The 22,033-nt window shown below is 34.3% G+C and overlaps 1 protein-coding gene across 4 annotated transcripts in view; it reads right to left on the reverse strand.

The window, feature by feature from the left end:
- Positions 1-22,033, reverse strand: part of CNTN5 (contactin 5) — a 601,944-nt gene that overhangs the window by 103,738 nt on the left and 476,173 nt on the right. For all 4 annotated transcript variants that reach the window (XM_068181456.1, XM_068181453.1, XM_068181454.1 and 1 more), the window contains exons 10-12: positions 16,731-16,867; positions 15,053-15,182; positions 12,751-12,901 (exon numbers count right to left, since the gene is read on the reverse strand). In XM_068181456.1, coding sequence (XP_068037557.1) covers positions 12,751-12,901; positions 15,053-15,182; positions 16,731-16,867 — 418 coding nt within the window. The remainder of the gene's footprint in view (positions 1-12,750; positions 12,902-15,052; positions 15,183-16,730; positions 16,868-22,033) is intronic.

Consider the following 22,033-nt stretch of genomic DNA (forward strand, 5'->3'; position numbering starts at 1 on the left):
AATTTTTTTTTTTTAACTGACTAGTTCCGAAACATTTTGCTTTGAACTGATGACTGCAAATGATTTGGACTTTGGATTGGGATCCATTCAGAGCAAAGAGGTACCAGAGTCAGAGAAAGGAAGCTTTAAAAAATTGCTGACAATAAAAGAGTAAAAAGTAAAGTGTTTCAAAGTGGTGTAGTAATATATCAGAAAAATAGAAGTTGTCAATGAGTCCAAGAAATTTATGGATTTTGTGCTGGTTTTGAATGTAATAGAGATAATTTTTTTATAATGGGTAGCATAGAGCTATGTTTTGGATTTGCTTTCCCTGGTAAACTGTCTTTACCTCAATCCATCAGTTCTGTGGCTTTTACTCTTCTGTTTCTCTCCCTGATCCTGCTGGTGGGGGAGTGAGTGAGTAGCTGAGTGGGGCTGCCGGCTGGGGTTAAGCCACAACAATGTTCATTTCTGTAGATAGGAAGGATAAAGAATTATCAAAATAGGCTGAGACTATTTGTAGGCTTATTTGGGCTCTTTCTAATTTGGAACCTATTTTTTGCAATTTTTATTGTGAGGAGAACTGTCTAAATTTTTGCTAGACATAAAAGAAATACTGATTAATTTTTGGATAATGATAACTTTGCAGTCAAGCTACAGAAAACCTTTTCAGCTCTAAACTAAAAATCATGAAGAATTAATGTTCCATGGGAAGAAGGGTTTCCTAAAAAAAGAAAAAAAAATACCACTTAGTATATGTGACTTAGCTTAGTACTGACAAATGTACTACACCAGCAGATGTTCTTGGGGTAATGTAGCTGCTGTACATAATGAAGAGTTGAGAAAATTTTTGAGGATGAAAGTGAAAAGTGTATGAAATTGCAAAATACCAGGGTAAAAATATGAGATTAATAAACAGTTACAGACAAAAGTCCGAGAGATTCCTTTGAACAGTTGTTCTTGTCAAAGAATAAGTAATACATAGATCTGGGAACATTGAAAGAGGTCACTCCTACAAAACTAACAAAAACAAGGGGTCATGAAAGTTCATTCTGCTCAATGGTTTGAGAACTTTCTAAAACTGGAAAGTTTCTGGAAGCTACATCAAACACTTAGCAACTTCAGAATGTGCCTGTTCTGATTCCAACATAACCATACTTCTATCACACCGTATCCCCTTTTTACATTGGTACATACCATATCATCACTTTTCAGACTGTGCAATGAGGGAAATTAGCTCAATGTGATCTCAAGTCACACATACAAATGAATATAACAAAATTTTCTCATACATTTTCCTGAGTTATTATCTAAAACCTCCAAATTTAAAATGCTTTAAATATGTTTCAATTATTTTGGCACAGTTAATTTAATGACACTTTGGTAAAATTTCAATGATGCATTTCCCACCCCTAGGCTTATTATGTCTGCTGTGAACATAGGCAGACAGATAATAGTCAGTGAGCACACATACAAAATCACATTAGTGACTGTACAGAGATGTGGCAGGAAAAAAAAAAAGCCTACTAGTATATTAAGTTCAGTGAAGTGCTACAGATATTAATGTTGGTGTTAATTTTACTAAATATTTTTTAATAATTGGACTTAAATGGCATATTAATTAACTTAGAAGCTCTTACTTGTTAAATTTGAAAACCAGAAACTGGAGAAATAACTTTTAAAAGTATTTAGCTAGAGGAAAGTGGAAGTGAAGGGCAAGGTTGAGGAATGCTCATTAAAAGCCTTCACAAGTATCAAATGCCTCAACTGCTTGCTTTTTCAAGGCTAGTCTACTAAAAAGAAGCCTCAGTATATTTTTAAGCTTCTTGTGTCAATTACATTTATGATTGTTTTTTTTCTGTCTTTCATTTATTTGATGTACAGGGAATAGCTGTATACAGCCATTGAAAAGAAAAATGAGAAATACAGGAATCTCAGATATATATATATGTAGAAAATCTACTTACATGGAAGTCACTAATATCAGTGTAATTTGATTTTCACTGTTACTGGTAATATGCCATTGTGAAATTCATGTTATACAAAACTAAATCTTGTTAGAGATAGTGTCTTTCCCAGTGGTAAGTGAATTTACAATTTAAAAGCAGTGATAGATCACTTATGTTGTTTTTCATAAATATTGTCAAATTCTTGCCTACTCGCTATGATTTACTAGGGAGAAACATTACATTTAAAATTATTTTCAATTAACCTCTTGTCCAAATGAGAGCATGAGACTGATACTGTTAAAAGACAAGGAATGTAACCTGTGATCGGTAATAGTGTGATACTGATTTGTGATACTAATTTTCATATTACTTAAAAAATGAATGCTTTGGCTTTCTTTATAGATAAAATGGCATAAAAATTTCATGAGGAAATATGGTGTCTATTTTTCACAGTGAAGCAAATCTGAGCCTTGACAACAGCTGTGACTGAGGTTCTACAATAATTGAAAGTATGTAAAATGCAAACAGGACACATATCCCTTGTTTTGACCTAGAGCGTCTTTTTGCTGGATAAAATATAGTTTCATTGCCAGATATTGAAAATATCTGAAAATATCTTAGAAATACACCAGTGAGACTGCTGATTGAATAGTAAATCTATGGTCATTTATGGATTGAAGTATTTTCATAAAGTTAGGCAGACACCTGAAGAACATCAGTCTTGCGAGAGTCATTATCTTCTATCATGACTATGTGGATTAATTGTAGCACAGTTTTCTAAACTACTGTAATTATTTTTTTATTAATGCCATTAGAAAACAAGTTTCCACCATACTTTTTTTTCTAAAGAATGAATCTTTTTTTAAAGTTTCTGCATAAAATTTAACTTTCTGCAAAATATATATAATTTTAAAAAATATGTATAAACTTATTCTCCTTCTCTGGGAGAAGCACGTAAATACTAAGATTCCGTTGATTTCTGAGACTGACAGACTGGAGAGTGTCAGAACATAATGCAAGAGAAGATGCCAAAGGCAACAAAAATTCCTCTTTAATTTTGAAATTTAAGAATAAATTTCACAATATAGCTGCAAAGCTATTGCATCTACATTAAATCTAGATGCAATAGATGATAGTCTATTGAAAAACCACCCTAATTATTTTAGACTTACGACAGATAAGGAAGAATATTCCCTGTAAAGGCGATTTTCCAGTGCAAAATGAATTCTGACATCCATGTGTATAAGATCTTTGTAGCCTCCACACAGATCATGGATGCTGACTGGTAGATTTAAAAAATATTAAACATCACTCAAAATGCAATATGTGCTATAAATTAAAATATATTATTGAAATACATGCTCATATTCTAGAGTCTGACAAAATTTTTCAATCCAAAATATCTGGATTCATGTTAACACTTTCCCACAATGCCTTGGGAGTTTCTTTCACATTCTGCTTCTTTCTAATTTAAAAATTGACTTGGTTACTAGAGCCTTGAAACAGTTTATTGCTGTATGGTTACATGTCACTGAGCCATAGAAATTATTACTTTTCTTGTGACTAATTCAGTGATAATGCCCAGAGATTCTGGCTGATCTAAGACTCCCATGTGCTGTACCATTTATACAAGGATTATTTCTCCACCAGGAAAATAAATAGGCATATTCCCTCCACACAGTGAAGTCAGCTATCACAGAAATGCTTTCATCCATTCAATGATGTTAGCCTTTAAAACACAGTGGCAGCATGCAGACAGCTTAGCAGGACTTGCTGAAACTCCTAAAATGCTTAGGGACTACGTGGGATAGCCACTTGAGGGAGGTTAAAATCCAGCCAGGGACTAACTGCTGAATAGCTAATCTGATTGCATCCCAGTGGAATCCCAGATGGGATTACAAGGCAGCCTTTCATGTACTTGTGTGGGTAAATCATCTGCCCTAACTGGTGCACAGCATGTATAGGCAGAAGAATGAGAGACTGGATGTGTGTGCTGTCCTGGACTCTGCTGTGACCACCTCTCCCAGTCCATGGCTCATGAATCCAGTCCTTCCTGGGCTGCTCTGGCACAGGCATGACTGCATCTGTAGAACCTGCTGACAAGGGAGTCATCTGAAAAAAAAAAAAAAAAATCCAGGCAACAAAGCTTAGGGGAAATAAAGGGGCTATTTTCCACCTGAATTGGATTCCTGAATCTTTTCACTGTAAAGTAAGAGGCCTGAGATGAGGGATGGAAATTTTGGCAGTTTGTCACTGAAACCACATCAAACTGCACACATAGATACAGAAAAGAAAGTCTCTTGCCTAAATTTCACAAAGCACGTAACATTTAATATTTCTGGGTACTGGACTGTTCCCTTAATCATGTTCTCTGTAAGAAAACACGAGTGAAGACTGAGAGTCGTTTAGGTGTGTGGCCAAATCATTATGTTCTAAAAACTCATGTAATATGCTCCGTTAGTGAAACAATACTACTTTGGAACAGACTCCTTTTGTCAAGGGATGATCTTGCCATTTGTTTTTACTATGTAGTCAAAGTTAACATTGTTTCCCTTTTCTACTTTATAACCAACTCTCTAATTCCCATTATGAGCCTGCCACAGATAAATTAGACCATTATTTATGCAAAAATTGAAAAGAAGTGACTTGCAGAGCTCTCTCAGGAAGATTAGAGTTTCTGTCACGAATCTTCTCATTCCTAATGTCCTGGGTGTTTTCTTTCTTCACTACTTTTCCATCATTAAATTTCCCCTTGGGAATCTGTGGATGAGTTGGTAGCACGAATTTAAGTGTTAATATTCCCAAGATTTTTAGATGAAGTTTCTTTTAAGGACAAACAATGCTGAAAGTCAGAGTTTGAAGAGCCTTAAGCAAAGAAAAACCTTTAGGCCACTGATGACTTGTCATATTCTACCTGTGTGGTGAGCAAATTGGCAGCCATTTATAACAACAACAGAGAAATGAATCATAGTTAAAATCAAAATTAATTAACTTTTTGCTCAAATGATAATTAGTTGTCAGCAGATATTCAAGAAATAGAAGATCAAACACCTTGTGTTGTCAGCAACTTAAAATGGTTGAGCTTTTCAACTTTGTCTTTTAATTAGGGCTATGGACTATATATGGGATACTCACACTTCAGTAACTGAGTCAAAAAAAGGGAAATGCAGTTTCATGGAAATACTAAAAAAGCAAGGTCCCACAGAGTGGGACTCACCTCCTCAAGTATTAGTGTCCAATCTGTAGGTTCCTGAAGAGGTCCAAAACACCCACATGTGCCTGATGGATATTAAAGAGTAATTATGTAAGCAGCCAAAGCAGCTGGGTGGCAGCAGGGTTATTGTAGGGAACTGTGTATCTATCTTCACACAAATAAATTCTTCTTGAATTGAAAATTGGTAAGATGTGGTGGAACTCTTCAAATATCAAGCCAATGTGTGAAGAAGAGTATGTTTTTCTAAAATGTAGACTTCAATGCACTGTTACCTAAACATATACTTCTGATTTGAATCAAGACTTATTTCCCTAAAAAGAGTCATCTGTGCCTACACAGCTGGATATGAAGCCCTGTGTATAACGTGCTGTATTAATGACAAATAATAAAACACATTGTCTTGAATACCATTCCTGGGAAGAAAGACAGTTCAGAGAAGTCATGTAGGATCTCGTAGATAATAATTTACTGGGATACAAAAGAATAAATTTTTTATATTCCACGGGAAATGTTATTTGTTAAACTCATTCAAACCTACAAATAGTCATTTTCTTTGGATATTTAACTGGGGGCACAGAGTATAATCTTCAAACTGCTTAACAAATTGCCCCTGTAGTTGGATTAACTCTAAAGATATTTCATTACTATAAGGAAATAAAGGATGTTCTTTTCTTATGAAAAACTGGAATGGTAGTAGGCTGAACTACTCTGCTGTCTGTGTGGCTCATAGCACAAATACAAGAACGCTTGTGCCAAGAACAACTTGAGACTAGTTCAGGGACCAATGGGCAAAGAAAAATATTATTCAGAATAATTTTCTATCCATTTTATATATATACTTTCTTTTGCCTTCACAGTCCATAGTTTTCAGTTCAAAGAAATGATACAAACCACAGTTAGGTGGAACTGAAATTCTTTTGGAAAACTACCACCATGATTATGAAGAAAATATATAATATATACCTATGCTACCTGTTCATATTCAAAAGCATAGCAAAACATGTACAAAGCAAAGCACTTTACAAAACTGAATACAAATTTTGCCTACAAACCCAATCTTTTTCTTGCTACTGCTCTGAGACACCCTTCTTTTCCTTTGATTTTTTTCCAATGTAATTTAGCTTGAAAACTATTAAAATAGGAACTTGGAATGGAAACATTGACAGATCCTTAAATACAGTACAGTGAAGAGAAAAACTGTACTAAGAACCTGTCAAAACTGAAAATGAAGGAGTTTGAGAGACCAGAAGACTATAAAAACATGTCTATTACTAAGGTTTTGAATGATGATATTTTTAGATTAAAGTGCTCTATGTGTTTCCAATAATTACATAGCAAAGTAGGACATATTAATAGATGAAACAATCTACGCATACAGGACAGATACTTCTGTAGTTCAAAGATTCCAGTATTGACTTGAAGGTAGGCAAAAAGCAATAGCATCAGATTTCTCTGTGTCTTTGTGTAATATTTGTATTTGGAATTTAATGTCCCTGTAAAGATCCCTTTCTCCTCTTTCTTTTCTCTGACTTCTTTTACAGCTGCTGAATGTTAGGGAAACAAAACTGAAAGAAAGCAAAATAAAGCGAGTTTAGTTCAAGGCAGAACTTCAGCAGCATCAATTCACTCCTTCATGTATTGTTACATGAAGCTTGAACACTTTGTCCCCTCCAGGGTCTTTATTCTAAATTTAACACCTATAGACAATGATTCTCACCTAATGAGCACTGTTTAGTGTTCTCCTGTTTTCACAGGTCAATGTATTTGCAATTTTGTACCCACAGAAGACAAAGTTTCCTCATAAATAATTCTCCATATTTTTAATGTCCAGTAACTTCACAAATATCCATATCTCCCTATTTTCAGTATCCACTAATTTTATTTGTAATATTAAGGGAATAACTGTCAGAACACTTGCTATTAGTATCTAGTACTTTGTTGTTCAATGTACAGCCTCTACAGGCCTCTCCGTGGCCTCAAATCCATCCCAACTACCTCAGGGCAGACACACAGTAAATGAAGAATATGGCAAGCAGAGAGTAACTTTGTAAGTGGGCAGGTTTTGTACCGGGAAGTGACGTCTCCATTTTATGAGTTTTGGTGGCCAGGCAGGTTTGGCACAGATCTGAATGGAGAATTTAATGCGTCATGGAAGAAGCATTGATAGAAACTCATTATATGGCCATATTTATTAGAGATTGGAGACTCCCAGCTCTTAAAGTCACCGATCAATGGATGCATACACTCTGAAGGAATCAAGCAAGCAGATGTAGTTAGATGCTTCTCAGTGGTGCCCTGTGACCATGTAAACTTCAATTCCATTTAAATATTAAAATGGGTTTTTTTGTTTGTTTGAATTTTTTTGGTTTTGTGCTTTGTTTTGTTTTGTTTTACTGTAGGGGTGCTTAACTCTAGTAGGAACAAATTTTCCAGATGGGCTGCAGTGTTTTCCTCCTTGGAGTTGCTCAAAACCTGACTAAATATGACCTTAAGCAATCTGTTCTAGCTTACCCTGCTCTGATCTTGGGAGAGGACCAGGTGCTATCCAGAATTCCATGCCACTCACTGCTCTTCTGTAATTCTTTTATGTCATTCAGAAAAAAAGGAAAAAGTTTTTACCCACTTGCAATCAATAAAATTACCACTGTGACTGTGTATTGCAAGAATAGAGATGTTGAAATTTGTGTCCTGGCGAAACCCAGACTATTACTTTCAAAATATCTGTAATTCCTTCTGCTGCTTAACATACCAAGTTTTCTCATCTTATGTAAGAACTTCAAAAGTAAGTGGAACAAAAGAAGCTAATTGCACCATAGGAAAAGTGACTGATTTGAAGTGGCAGGTGGAGTTTTGCTACCATTTATTTTCCCTACAGAAAGGCTTAGTGTATTTAGGTCTTCAGCAAAAATTAATCTGGGGCATAGGTGGATCAATATGAGCAATTACACGGTGGCCACAGAGAGACTGGCACCGTTGTGCTCTTGGTGATCTGTGATGAATCTGACCTTCAGAGACTGTTAATGTTTTTCTGCACAGTTTGTTCTGTGAGGTGAAGGAGAAAGCTTAGACCGTGCCACTGCACCATACGGAAAGTATAAAATCCATAAACACAGAACTACATTACTAATGAATACATAGGTATTAGGTCATCCCTATTTTTTTTTTAGATTAAATATCAATCTGCACACAAATTACAGTGTAAAACAAACACAGCATTATAATTTGAGAAGCTTCAAAAGGAAAAGAACAAAGACAAAATAAAGCAGCACAGAATAGGGACTAGAAAAGTCCTGCTCCCCAGTTACTGATTTGTTGGTTAACCTGTGCTTTCTTCCTCAGTGACACATTTTTTGGTTAAACTGCGATTTAAAAAAATATTATTATTAGTAGTAGTACTATTAGTATTATTATTTTTACTTGGTAGTCTTAATAAAGAAGAAAAAATAGGGACTAAATAGAACATTTTCACTCCTAGATTGCTTTCAAATTATTTTATTTTAACTATAATTAATGGATATGTAATGGAAATAATGAGCTTGAGTAAAAATTTAATATAAGTTTAATGAGGAGAATAATTTAGTTCTACCGGAAAGCACAAAAACAGATGAACAAGGACTTATAAGACTTTTCAAAACTTTTTGAGTTTTCAGGTGTATCTGTTTAAACATCACCTGTAATCACCACTATAACGCAATCTAGACAAGAAAAGAAAGTTTCTTTGAAAGTGAAGAAAAAGAGATTACAGATCATGGAGTAATGGCTCACAAAAATTTATACAGTTTTAAATCATTTTAAAACACCTGATGTTTGAACACAAGAACTGAAAAAAAATTTAAAAAATGGTTGTCCTCAATTTAATCCTTAGCTTTGTTAGTAGAACTCATGATTTATATTGGTGCAACTGACACCGAATTCCAGTCCATTCTAGTGTACATTATAACATTTACTGTTTACAAAACATCACTTTTGTTGGTTTCTTTTATTTTGATATGTAAGTTAAAAAATGCTTAATTATGAACAGGCTTCTGGATGGCTTTGTGGTCTGAATGGGCTGGGTCTTGTTTAGAACTCGATCCTAAAGTAATAAGTGATGGTTTGATTACACTTTAGGAAGTATCTGATTGAATTACTTCAGAAACTTCACGAAAATATATTTTGGTCACTGAACTCTTGCCCAAGGGCCTAATTCCTCCTGTTTAGATTCTAAAGCAAAGTTCCAACCAAACTGTTTACTAAAAATCAAATCAAGAACTTTATTTCAGACTTTGATCCCAAAATAATTCCCTTTTCTATAAAACCAATACTACTTATGGACAAAAAGATTCCCAAGCTCTTTGCAAGTTCTTATCAATGGAACTATTGTTCAAGTCAATAACCAGAGCATACATTATCATAGCTTGCCATAAATGAGACACAATCATCTACCAGGCTATGAGACAACAGATACAAGTTGTTAGGAAAGGTAGCTACAAATTTTAACTATTGTGAGATGATTAATGAAAATATGCAGCTTAAATATGTTCTATAGCTACACCATTGACATTGGTGCTGTGCTCAGCTGTATTTTAATTCCAAAATAGAAGTAAAACAATTCCCTTCCTTTAACTGTTAGGTGAAATTGCAGATGAAATTATCTTTGATTGAATGTATTAATGACTCACTGAGATAACGATATATGAAAGAGACTTGAAATCCATTCAAATGCTGATCATTAAATGTCTTGTATCAATAAGCTTCACAGACTATGCCTTGATCTTTGGAAGTTCTAGTCTTCTGCATAAAAGATCTCCAATATCATATATTTTGTTTAATTTCTTTTGCATCAGTTCTAGATCTTTATCTCTGGTTAATAGAATGAATTGCAAACACTTTGGAAACTTTATTAAATAACCATCTTTTTATAAGAGTAATTTAATCAGATTTAATATATTTTGAGATTGTAAAACTCATAGCCGTGCTTTTTATCAGCAGATAAGAGACAGAACTGAATATCCTAATTTTTTTGGCCCTATGTCATAGACTTGCTACTCATTTGGAACTCAGTTGAAAAACCCTGTTACAATATGCAGATGCTTTCCAAGAGGAATCAAATTACTTGGCTGCTCAAAATGATTTCTGGGGATCAAGCTTATAATAGCTATCCTATGAATTTGAAGGGCTTGAACTGGATAATTTGTTTGAAGGTAAAAGAGACCAAGAAATGAAGCTAATGAAGGCTTTCCACAGTTATGTGCCCATATACATGGCTTTCCAATGAATCAGAAACTTTTGAGGCTTTCAGACTGCATTAAATTCCAGGAGCTTGAGACAAGGTCTGGCTGCAGTGAGGACTGTACCCAGCCACAAGTCCCACAGGAACAAGCAGCCTTCTCTTCAGTTACCTATGGAAATGTTGCTGGAGGTATTTCTGTCAGCCAGCTTTTGTTGTATAAAAAACACCTTAGGGGCAACAGAGTTTGGAAACATGGAATAGATAATATCAGACCGACTGTTCAAGTGAATTTTTTTCTTTGCTTTGGAAGCGAAGGTCTCTCTTTTATTGATGTTACTAAAAGGATCAAAATCCTTTTCTAGGCTCATAGACTTCACAAAATTTAAACACAATGTACACTTGATAGATGCACTTTAGAAGAGGAAAAAAAACTGTGACAGAAAAGAAGAAAATACATTATGCTTTTCAGTTCTTGCCTTCCTTATTACTTAACCAAAATGTTGCTATTTTTTTTGCAATTTTTAAAATTAATTATCATTTTTTAATCTCTAAGGATTTAATAGTCCATGGAAACTCATCAGATTACAGCTCCTAATTGTTTGTCTTTTTTTTTTTTTTTTCTGGGATTTTTATCAGCAGACTATGAAGAAAGCCCATTTTTAAAGTATACTGATATGTTTACAATGTCAGCTAATTCCTTAAAAATTTTTAACAGAGTTCCTTCCTTCTTAGAATGCCCAAAGTATGGAAACACCATATTATCTTCATTGATTTACACTTCCTTTCACAAACCCCAGTAGGCTTTCTCACCTTCTCTTAAAGAGACTGTATTATTTTTATTTAAAGTATACTCTATAGAGACAGAGCTTAATTCACTTGAAACTGACATTCCTCTCATGCCCACCCTTCTATAAACAATAGATGCAGGGAAACTGCTGTGAATGACACAAGATAATCCTTGAACAGCTGACTAAAAAATTAGCTTGAATGCAACCCTCTTCTTTCAAATATTTGAAACAGTGCAACCAGCTTTTCATTTTCCATGTTTCATCATTTCTTGTTCCAGCCTCTGTCGAAACAAGCAAGAGTCAAAAGCTACAAATACCAAAAAATGAAACTCCAAATCTATTTTTGTAAGATTTTAACTTCAGTGTTAGTCTATGTTTGGACAGACCTAAAATAATCACTAAAATATTTTACTGGTTTTGGATTAAAATGTGATTTACATGTGATGATCAGAGAAACCATAGTGACTTTTGTGGAGATGAGAGGAAAAGGTCATGTAATGAAAAGTATCAAGTGTGTAGGTAGAGCATAGAGACATCAGTGTCATAATATTTGATATTTTCAACTCCTTTGTAATATGAATCTGTCATATTGTCAATACAAATGATACAACTCACTCCTGTTAGTAAAATGTTGCATATAATGCTGCTTTGCTCTTTCCCACTCAACAAAAAAAAATTCAATATGGTACAAAAAATTACCCATTTTTCCTTCTCAGAACAAAACAAATGTCATGAGATGAAAATACAGCACACTTGAACAATACCTTTGGCAGCTAATGAGGACAGATGCACTCTACTGCTTCCCTCAGTGTTGTAAAAATTCAACAAAAGGAGGGCTTGATTTTATCTTTCTGACTATACTACACAAGTCATTTTAAATTACTTCATTCACACACCACATTACCAGAAAGAGGAAAAGATTGCTCTTTGTACTTAAAGACCATGTGCAGAGTAGCAAAACTATTCCAGTGTACAGATAAGCAATCTTGTAAAGTGCAATTACATTTAGCATTTAACCTGCAACGCTTAAACTACTTTTACCATACAAAGCTGGACAGAACTTACTTAATCAAGCATAATCTGTTAAACACATGTGCTGCTGAGTACAGAAATTACCAGTATAATTAAATCCTATAATGGAATTATATTTTCCTTCTCTGAATCATTTTAAAGCTATTCTTACATAGACTTCCATTGTGATCAAGCTGTAAATCTGCCTTATTAAAACTATTTCAAATGAATAAGCACATTTTATGTCTTCCTGAATACCTCAGCCTTTATGCTTTTGATACTTTCATATGCTAAATTTGTAGTACCTCTACAGAATAATTGAAAGGTTTTTGAAATTAATAACAGAAAATAGAGACAAAACCCCACAAAATAACAATACCTTTTCACATCTCTGCATCTCTGAACAATGTTAAAGTTTTTCATTTCAATATTGTGGTAATTATAAAGTCACTACAGTCTAACAAATCAGCTTGACAAGATAATTATGCCATACTCAGGCTAATGTTCAGCATGTTCTTGCCACTTGCTGCATTTTCATATCATATCACAGAATTCAACATGCAAACAAAATTTTAGTTTACCAAACAGACTTCTGACCTCTTATTCTCCCTTAACACTTTGTCGCCTTTCTTCCAAGTGATAGTTGGCTTTGGAGAGGCTTCTGGCTTGCACTCAATGACAACTTCTTGGCCTTTGGTAACAATTATTGTTTTCCTCATTTGATTGAGTGGGAAAGTGGGAGCTGAAGCTGTTAAAAAGAAGTAAATTAACTTTGCAGAGAACAATCAGAGCCTTCTGTTTCATTGTGTTCTAATAGAAGATTAGAAAAATATATTGGGTTTTGGGAATAGCATCTCAATTTCTCTCTTTGAAATTAATATGTCCAAGTTGAAATTTTACAAAACATTTGAAATCAGCAGCCAGGATTACATGGCAGGTTTATAACTTAATCCAGCTACAGATTAATGAGGAATCTTTCACATCAGCAGATTAGAGTAAAACTACTTATGAAATCAAACAACTTTAGAAATTAAATTATGCAAATGTTTTAGTTACACTTTTCCCATCTTTTTTTTTTTAATCAAGAGCTTCTTAGAGGTAAATATTTCAAAATGAAACAAAGTTTTAATTCCACAACAATCCGAAATGCACTCTCTAGAGTTAATGCTTACAAAAAATATTAATATTAGAGAAATTTTGTTGCTTTCACTTCTTATATTTGTCTGAATACTGGGAATTTCAATATGAGAACTTCTTAACAGAAGATATTTAACCATGTCTTGTTCTTAGTATTTCACTTTTTAAGAAGTCCCATTGTTTACAAACAAAAACTAAGCTAATAAATTCATTAAAAATGGCTTTAATTACTGTAATTTCACACCAAGAAAAGACATTAGTTCTCAAGTGTTTGTGTTTTTCTTGATCTACTTTTGTAAAGTCAAAGGCCCCTATCTCAGCTGTACTTCACCTCAGCTACACCTCAGCTACACCGGGAGGTTATACTTCATTGCTTCAAATATGCAGGATTTTCCTAGCATTATTTTGGTTAATCCTCATATCAGAGATATTTATATGGACAATTTAATCTGCTCTTTTCCCTTTGGTAAGGCAGAAAATTAAGCACAACTGCTTCTTTAATGCAATATTATGGTTAAAATTTAAAATGGGTACAATCTTGCAAGTGAGAAAATGAAAAGCTAATTTTACTGCAGCAATATATGGGGTCTATTTCTGATATTAAAGAACATCAAAGAAAGTTTGCAAGTACCTGATATACTAGGTATAACTATTTTATAACACATACAAAAAACAGAGCCAAAGAATTCTATAGCCAATACGTTTGCTGAAAGAATCACAAATGACCAAAAAAAAGTGATGAAAAGAGAAGAATCACTGGCCTTGGCTTTTCATTTTGTGGCTATAAGGAAGTGATTTTATAACTTATCAGTGAAATTCTAATGTTAGCCAGCTAGGAAATAGCTGAAATGTACTAGAAAGGTTATTTACCAAAAGTGCCAAATGTTAGCTGAAACAGTATATTTCTGCAATTATACCTTTGTTACTCATTTGACTAGGAGTTTATAGGAATGATTTTCATGTGCAGTTCTAATCTCTGATACGGCCATTAAATGACTTTGGTGGACACCTTTCTTCCTGCTACATCATACTCTATTAAAGATGATCTTACAAGTCTGTCTCAATCCACTGGAGGGGCACTTATCACTATTGTTCCATTGCACGTTGTTCCAGTTTGCTTTAAGGAAAATTAGAGTGTTCAAAAGTTCTTCAAGTTTTTCTTCATTAACTACCTGCTTCAGCTTTTGGATAACGACATTTTTATCGTATTTCCAGGTAACACTATGTAGTGTATTTTACTTTTCTGTGGAGGATATTCACCCAAGTATGTCATTTATATTATTCAATTAAATTTGATGATTTCATAAGAAGTTTTTTGAAACTAAGATCATGCACCTTTGAATTACCTTTGACTTACCTTAATTGCCTTTGAATAATTGCCAGAGTAGAAATAAGAAATTATTTTTAGCAGAGATTAAAATACATTTACTTCCTTTAAATTTCATCTCCTGCATGTATGTTTGAGGGAGTAAAAAACATTTTTCCGTTTATTTGAACTGAAATAGCTTTATATGAGAAATATTCACAAAATTTTACTCAGTAATTTATGTATGAATGACAATTTTTGGTTAACAGAAGGCCCTATGCTCTCCGGGGCAACAAAGGACTCACCCACACATAAGTAACAAGAATAAAAAGAAACCACTTTTTTCTGCTCTGCTGTTTGGACTGGGAGAAGCTGCTTCTTGTCACACCAGTCTAAGAAAACAATGAATTCTCAAAAGGGGAGAAAGGAACAGTTTATTCTTTTCCAAATACTCACCTAAAATCTTCAGCTCAGCACTGGCATAAATTGTACCATACTTATTTTCTGCTAAGCACTGATACATTCCAGCATCTGAGACATTCACACTATGGATCATCAGAACACCATTAATCATCTCAATCCTGCTCTGTAATAGAATTAAAAAAAAATAATAAAAATTATTCTATAAAAGCAAAAAGACACTGGAAAATTGCTGTGTTATTAGCTTAAGGGGAAGCAACAGAAAAGGAGCTAAAATAAAACTGAGCAACAAGTTTCCTTGGGCTTACCTTTTTCTTGTTATACAAGAAGTTATAAGAATAAAAGTAAAAAAAAATTCACAGTAAATATTTTCAGATAAATTCACTATATTCAAAGCTTCCTTTTTTCTGGTTTTTTTTTTGTTTGTTTGTTTGCTGTTACCCTTACATGATTTTTAAAAGCAGCTCCTCCTGGGAAAATTAAGGAGGCAAGAAATCATTTGTGGATGTAATATGTCTGATAATCTTCAAATATATAGCAAATTTTTGGTCTTAGTCATGGTACTATTTTCATAAAAGGAGATATATGAAAGATTGCTTGCATAAGTAGGAATTAAAGGGTCCAATTGCTTTCTTCATTAGTACAAATTTCTAATTTTAAAGACCCACTAGCAAAATATAATTACCACAACTGGAAGAGAAGGGACATCAATAACTGTTTATGGAAGGGAGTATTTAATGAAGCTAAAATATGAATAATTTGAATTACTATAAAACAACTCTAAGTTTCATTATAACAGTTGTTGTAAGTTAAAATTGATAAGGCATAAATTGTTTGGGAATGTAGAGGAAACTATGATAAAAAATTCACTTTGTTGTAAGCCCTCACCCAGCTCAAAGTAAAATTCAGTTTGAAATTTCAGAGCCTGGAGAAACTAATGGTTTGGAAAATCAGAGAACCAAAAAGTAGAGATATTTAAATTGCTTCAATTTCAACACTAATAGCTCCATCTAAAAAGGCAGAAATGAATAGAGTAACCTTATTTTCAATGCCTCATAGCTTCACAAGTAAACTGGTTTTATGTTTCCTTTCTGGATGTTTGCATAATTGGTTGATGTTCCCAGATAGATAGAAGGGACATTTGCTGGAAAGGAAGACATTACATCTTTTATATTCATAAATCCATTCTGTGAGTTCATTTCCAAATATAGACATTTTCTTCCATAATCAAACAGCTAGCCTTATTTTAATCTGGAAAAATAGATTAAATAAATTTACAAAGCGTTTAATTACTCCAAATAATTTGAGACTATAAAATTAAAAGGTATTAGGCAAAAACCCCACATGTTATGGGATGATTCTTTGATGATGCAGTGAGAGAAAGACAAAAAAGTGAAATAAAAGACAGACCATGCCATCAGTGGTCTCTTAAAAGAAAAAAATAATTTTATTTATGTCTAATTCTAAAATATATCAGGTGATTGTAGTAAAGCACTTTACATTCTAGGAGTCTTACATGAATTATTTTAACGGTCTTCATGATAAGTTCTGCTACTTGCAGAGAACAGATTGAATTGAAAATGTAATCATCATCATACTTTTTGAGTTAACCAAACAGTAATTTCTGAAGAACTTTTCAGTACTTTCTTTAACTGACTTTATCTGAATGAAAGGAGAAGCATCCAACATACAGCTGACTCCTTGTCTAGTGTACCTGTGGCCAGAGAGGAACTCCATTTTTCAGCCAGCGATAAGTGGGCCTTGGCTTTCCAGTGGCTTTGCATTCCCATCGGAGCTGATCTCCACTGTCTAATTGGGTGTCATTGAGTTTCTCCACCCAATGTGGGTAGGCTGCGAGAAAAAATTGCCATGTTAACTCAAAGATTATAAAATGGTAAGTCTCTAGCTGACGTGCAAAGACCTAATCAATTAAAAAGCTTAAGTTAATGGCCTTTACAAGTCTTACATTACTCTCAGAACAAAGCACACTAGGAAAAAAAAAGGCCCAAATCAAAAGAGACAGTAATAAAATTAACAAACACCAAACTTTAAAGGAAGTGCTGTAATGGTACCAGGTAGTGAACAGTAACATGACCAACAATAGAAACCTGCCTGATTTAATAAAGTCCAATGGATTAAGTTGTAGAACTAAATATTATTGAGTTCATTATTTCTGAATTTAAGACAAATGTTTGGTAGTCACAATAGAACATTTAATAATTCACAAGGCCTAAGATATTTGAATTGTGGTAAGAAAGTTAATTGTCATGGGCTGTGTATTATGTAGTTTTCTCAGTTTTCAAGGAAATAATTATTTATTTAGCTAGAAGTGATTGGGAATTTGGACGGTATTTGCACATATTTTTGTTAAGGTGTCCAAAGTTTAATTCATATTTCAAGGGAGAAAATGTGTTTAACATTTTTAAGCACAGAACCCATGAGATTTCTAGCATCCATAAGGAGCACAAATTACACAGTATATCAATCTTAAACCAGTTTTTTTTTAAAGGCAGACAGTTGATAGCTGTATATGTGATCACTAGTACATAACTTTCAAGAAATAATCCATCAAAATCAACGAAAATTTCTTCAGAAAAGTAGAACTTTAATGTAGCAGTCAATCAGATAGCTATCTGTAGTATCCTATAATTTGGAAAACATATGACTCAGTGAGAAACTAAGCATTGACATGCAGAAATAAAAATGTATGCTTAAAGGCCAGCTTTGGGTTTCATACTGTAGCCATATCACTTTTTATAACACAGAGGGTGATAGATGACAATAATTAATTTGAGGATATCAAATGCTGGTTTGGGATTTTTTTTTTGTTTGGTTTTTGTTCTTGTTGTTTATTGTTTTTCCAAATAATAAAGAATAAATAGCTAAAAGGCATTGCTAAAGGGATGTAAAATTCTGCAAGGTGTGAATAGAAGTCTAGATCTGTCATAGCAAAGTCTCTGCTTCAAATGACAGATAATTGATAATGTACATGGGGAGTTGAGTTTTAAAATAAATCTTTGAATCTAGCTGGCATTTGACTGGTCATCAATCAAAGACATGAGAAGATATGAAAAGGCATGACAGGTGACTAACTGCTTCTAGCTTACATCTTGTGCATGGGTGATAAAGAAAGTGAACGAGGTGTCTATCATTCCTAAGCAGGGAATAGTCTGCTTCGGAGTGCCAGACCAGATGTTTGTCAGAAGCTGGGAACATATTAGAAGAAGTATCACTCATTTCCTTTCTGGTAGAGGAAAACAGAGAGATTGACCCAGCCCTACTCCCAAACCAAGACAAAAAACCCCTCTGATTTCTTATTTCTCTTATTACAGTCAAGGCAATGCATGGAATTCCCTACATGTGCTCTGCTGTGCTGAATTTCTTCTTTCTGAAGTTATAAAAAAGGGTCCCACAAAAATCTGCAGAAAGAAACAGGTTTTGGAAATCCCTGTTTATTTGTTCTCTGCTGTCCTAAAAATATAATTTAATTCCATTGCATAGTTGCTGTTCTCATTTTGAGTTCTTCAATATGCAAAGGAAGCATGCTGAGAAGAAATTGTTTCCTTTGAAAATAACTACATTAATATGATTCTGGAAGATGAGACAGTTAAATGTGTAGCAAAAAAGTAATAAAAGACAGCCAGTGGTACCATAAAACCATGCTGTTTCAAAGAGGAACTAAACTGTTGCTATTTTTATTTATTTTCATTATTTTGCTTTTCTGTAAATTTTACTATTTGACCCAAAACATATATAGTCTCACATTTCTATGTTGAATTTGAGCTCATCATGAACCAGAGTGTCTAGGAAAGGGTATGCACATTTTTACACTGAAACAAAGCTGCCCCAAGCCTGCCTGCAGACTTGTCCTCTTCAGAACTGCTGTTCCCTACCCTTTGACTGTGGCTGTCTTGCTAACAGAGTTGTGCCACAGGTTTTCTTCTGAAACTACAAACTAGCAAATCACGGTGGTATGACCAACTAGTCAGAGTAACCTTTTTCCATTAGTTGAGGTATTTCTACTCTAAATTTTCTCCTCATAGCCTAAATGGCCTTTGGAGTCAGATTTTTCAAGCTGTTGAACTTGCCATCAGTGAAGGCAAGATTCCCTCCCCTTTGAGAATGAAGTAGCAAATAGGTTGACGTAGCTGGAATAGAGCTAAAAGCATGATTGAGAGAAATACTGTTCATCACTTTTTGGCTTCTATTTCTCTCTCTATGTACTCCTTACTTTATCACAGAGAATTCCCTCTCTGCTTGTTAGCAAGGGTCACTCCCCATAAAATCATAATCCTTGTTCTAAAATCCTATCATACTTTTAAAGTTGAAGCATTTAACTGAATGTACAACCTCTGACTCAATGTACCATTTCTGGGTCTTTTTTTTAACAAAAAAGATATATGTGTATGCAAAGAAAACTTCAATCCAGAATCACACTTTAATTAGGAAATTTAGCCAGATTTCAAAAGTAACAAGTCCTTTTTTTCCTTATAAATGCAACATTCTTCTTGGAAAAAAAACAGGTGTCTGCCTGTTTTTTAATCTGTCCAGTGAAGAGTTGACTGTGAGAAGAGAAGGATGCATTTTAGTGCTCAGTAGTCTTTATGAGTGTTGCGTCAGAACTCTATACAGTGTTTCTGAGATTTTTAAATCACCATCCAATCCATGATTTATTTTATGCTGCATTTCTGCACCTGTTTATTCAAGGATGTCAGAATGTTTTACAAACATAAATCGGCAATAAATCTGCAAGCTTACAGGCCAATTTTAAATCCTCTATTTAAAATGAAATTAAGGTGCAGAAAATTTAGATTATTTCTCAAAATTTTAAGCAGCTTTTTGTCTGAGACAAAATAAGCAAAAATTTTTACATAGAAAAATTACCTAAAATAATATCCTAAAATGTGAACAAATACAGAGTTTGGGATGAAAAAAAATTATTTTCCAGTATATGAGATTACTTGGGAAGAATAAAGTAGAAGAAGCATATTGAGAAAGATAAGTGAGAAAATCAAGCTAGAAAATTTAAAACTAATTTACTTTTTTTTTACTACAAAATCTCTTCTCTTGCCAGTTTTACTGTGTGGGACTAATGTGTAGTGGCAGGACTGGACTTTTTTTCTCATTCAGGTTTTATAGGGAAGAAATTAAAATAGATTTTAAAATTAGTATGGTCATTTACACTGCATTACAGAATATTCCTGCTGTCAGATGCTTGTTCCACTCTTCTGTTATGGCAAGCCTTCCCTCCAGCTGCCAGGAAGACACTGCTGTGTGCAGGAAGAGGGAACTGATACAGCCAAAAGAAAAACGGCCAAAAATGTGTTATTATAATCACATCACCACCCCCTGCTGATCCTGGCACTAGTGAGTAGGTAACATAATAAAAAACCCAAAAATTTAAGAGTGAGAGAGGAAAAGGAATTGGCCATACCGGTGCTTACCATTGGGGAAATGCTAGAATTTGAGGAGAAACAAAAAGGTTAATGGCAAATTTATCCGCTCGCATTTTAACTTTTGTGCTCTCTTCTATTAATCAATTTGAGCTTGAATAAAATTTCATGGACACTTACAGCATAAGCAGATCACCTGGGGGAAAATCACACCTCTCAAAATAGGTTGCAGTGCATAAGAGGATGCCTGGCATTGTAAAAATTATGTTTTTAATGCCTACAGCTGGATTTCCACTAAGTGCTGAGACTACAAAAATCTGAAGTTGTCAGCATCTGAAACACTGTGTTCTGAACAACATCCAAATTGTCAGCTGCATCAGGCAGTCATGGTGTATCTGGATTGTAGCAGCAGGTAAGAAGCGAAAAATCACTAGTCTGTGATTAAATGTGACTAGACAGGCAGACTGGGTGTCCTGGGCTTTCTCCAAAATGCTCTGTGGTGACCCAGATCAGATGCAACTGACAGGATGAAGAAGATTCAAACAGACAGCGAGTGAGTTCCTACAGAGATATGCAAATTGTGAGACCGCAGTATGACACAGCTGGTCCTACAGACTGCTCTGAAATTTTACAAGAAACCCCTGGTAAGGAAATGACGGCCTACATCTGAATTTCTGAGCCAAAGTAATCATTGCCACCTGGAGGAATAAGATGTCGGTGAAAAGACACTGAGCTTACAGGTAAATAATTCATGTTGACTGTTGTTATGAACAAAAGGTACAGAAGAGAAGGCCGTTTCAGATAATGCCCCCAAATCCTGCAACAGCAGCTGTTCAGCAGAGGAAGCGGAGAGTTTTGTGAAGTAACGTTTGGCTTAATTTTGTGCAGAAGTCTTCTCACACAAGCCCTTTTAAACCTCTGGAAAGAGTAGCATAGGTTTGTAGGCCAGTGAGACACTGATGAGCACTGAAGGCTGAGAGTGGCTCCGTGGGGAGTATTTTATCTTGAGGCCAAGGAAAGGCACTTTTGGGGGGCTAGTAAAGTCTGTGCTTCTTGTCCTCTGTATTGGAGGTCACTGCTGGTATTCTCTATCTGAAAGCCCTCTGTAACCTGTTCTGACCTTGCTGCATGCTGATGCATATAGGTGAAACTTAATGTGCTAGTTCTCATATATCTGTTAATAGAGGAATGAGATAATATGAAGTAAACTCTCTTCCTAAAGCATTAAAGAAGTTGTCCTAATATTATTGCAAAAAACACCAATGAGCTAAATTTGTGTTCTATGCCGTAAAGGCAGAGACTCTAAAAATATAATGTAGACAATGGAGAAGAATGAAAAATTCATATTTCTATCCAAACAGAATAGGACAAAAACTGACATGTAAATATATTCCATGGACTTGAGCACCACCTTTATTTCTGCTTGAAGCGAAAGGCTGAAGAGAGATGAAGAGTTGTGTAGAGCACTATATCATGTTTGCTGTCATTTTATACCACAAATCTGCATGGTGCTCTTGAAGAAATAATTTCATTTTATAGCATCTTAGCGTCTCTCTTGAAGAGCACATTTTATATTCTTTTAACTTTGCAAGAGGGAAGCAGAGATAATTATAACACTTTTATA

This window comes from Anomalospiza imberbis, chromosome 2 (assembly GCF_031753505.1).
Source record: "Anomalospiza imberbis isolate Cuckoo-Finch-1a 21T00152 chromosome 2, ASM3175350v1, whole genome shotgun sequence".
In the NCBI taxonomy this organism is placed as follows: Eukaryota; Metazoa; Chordata; class Aves; order Passeriformes; family Viduidae; genus Anomalospiza; species Anomalospiza imberbis.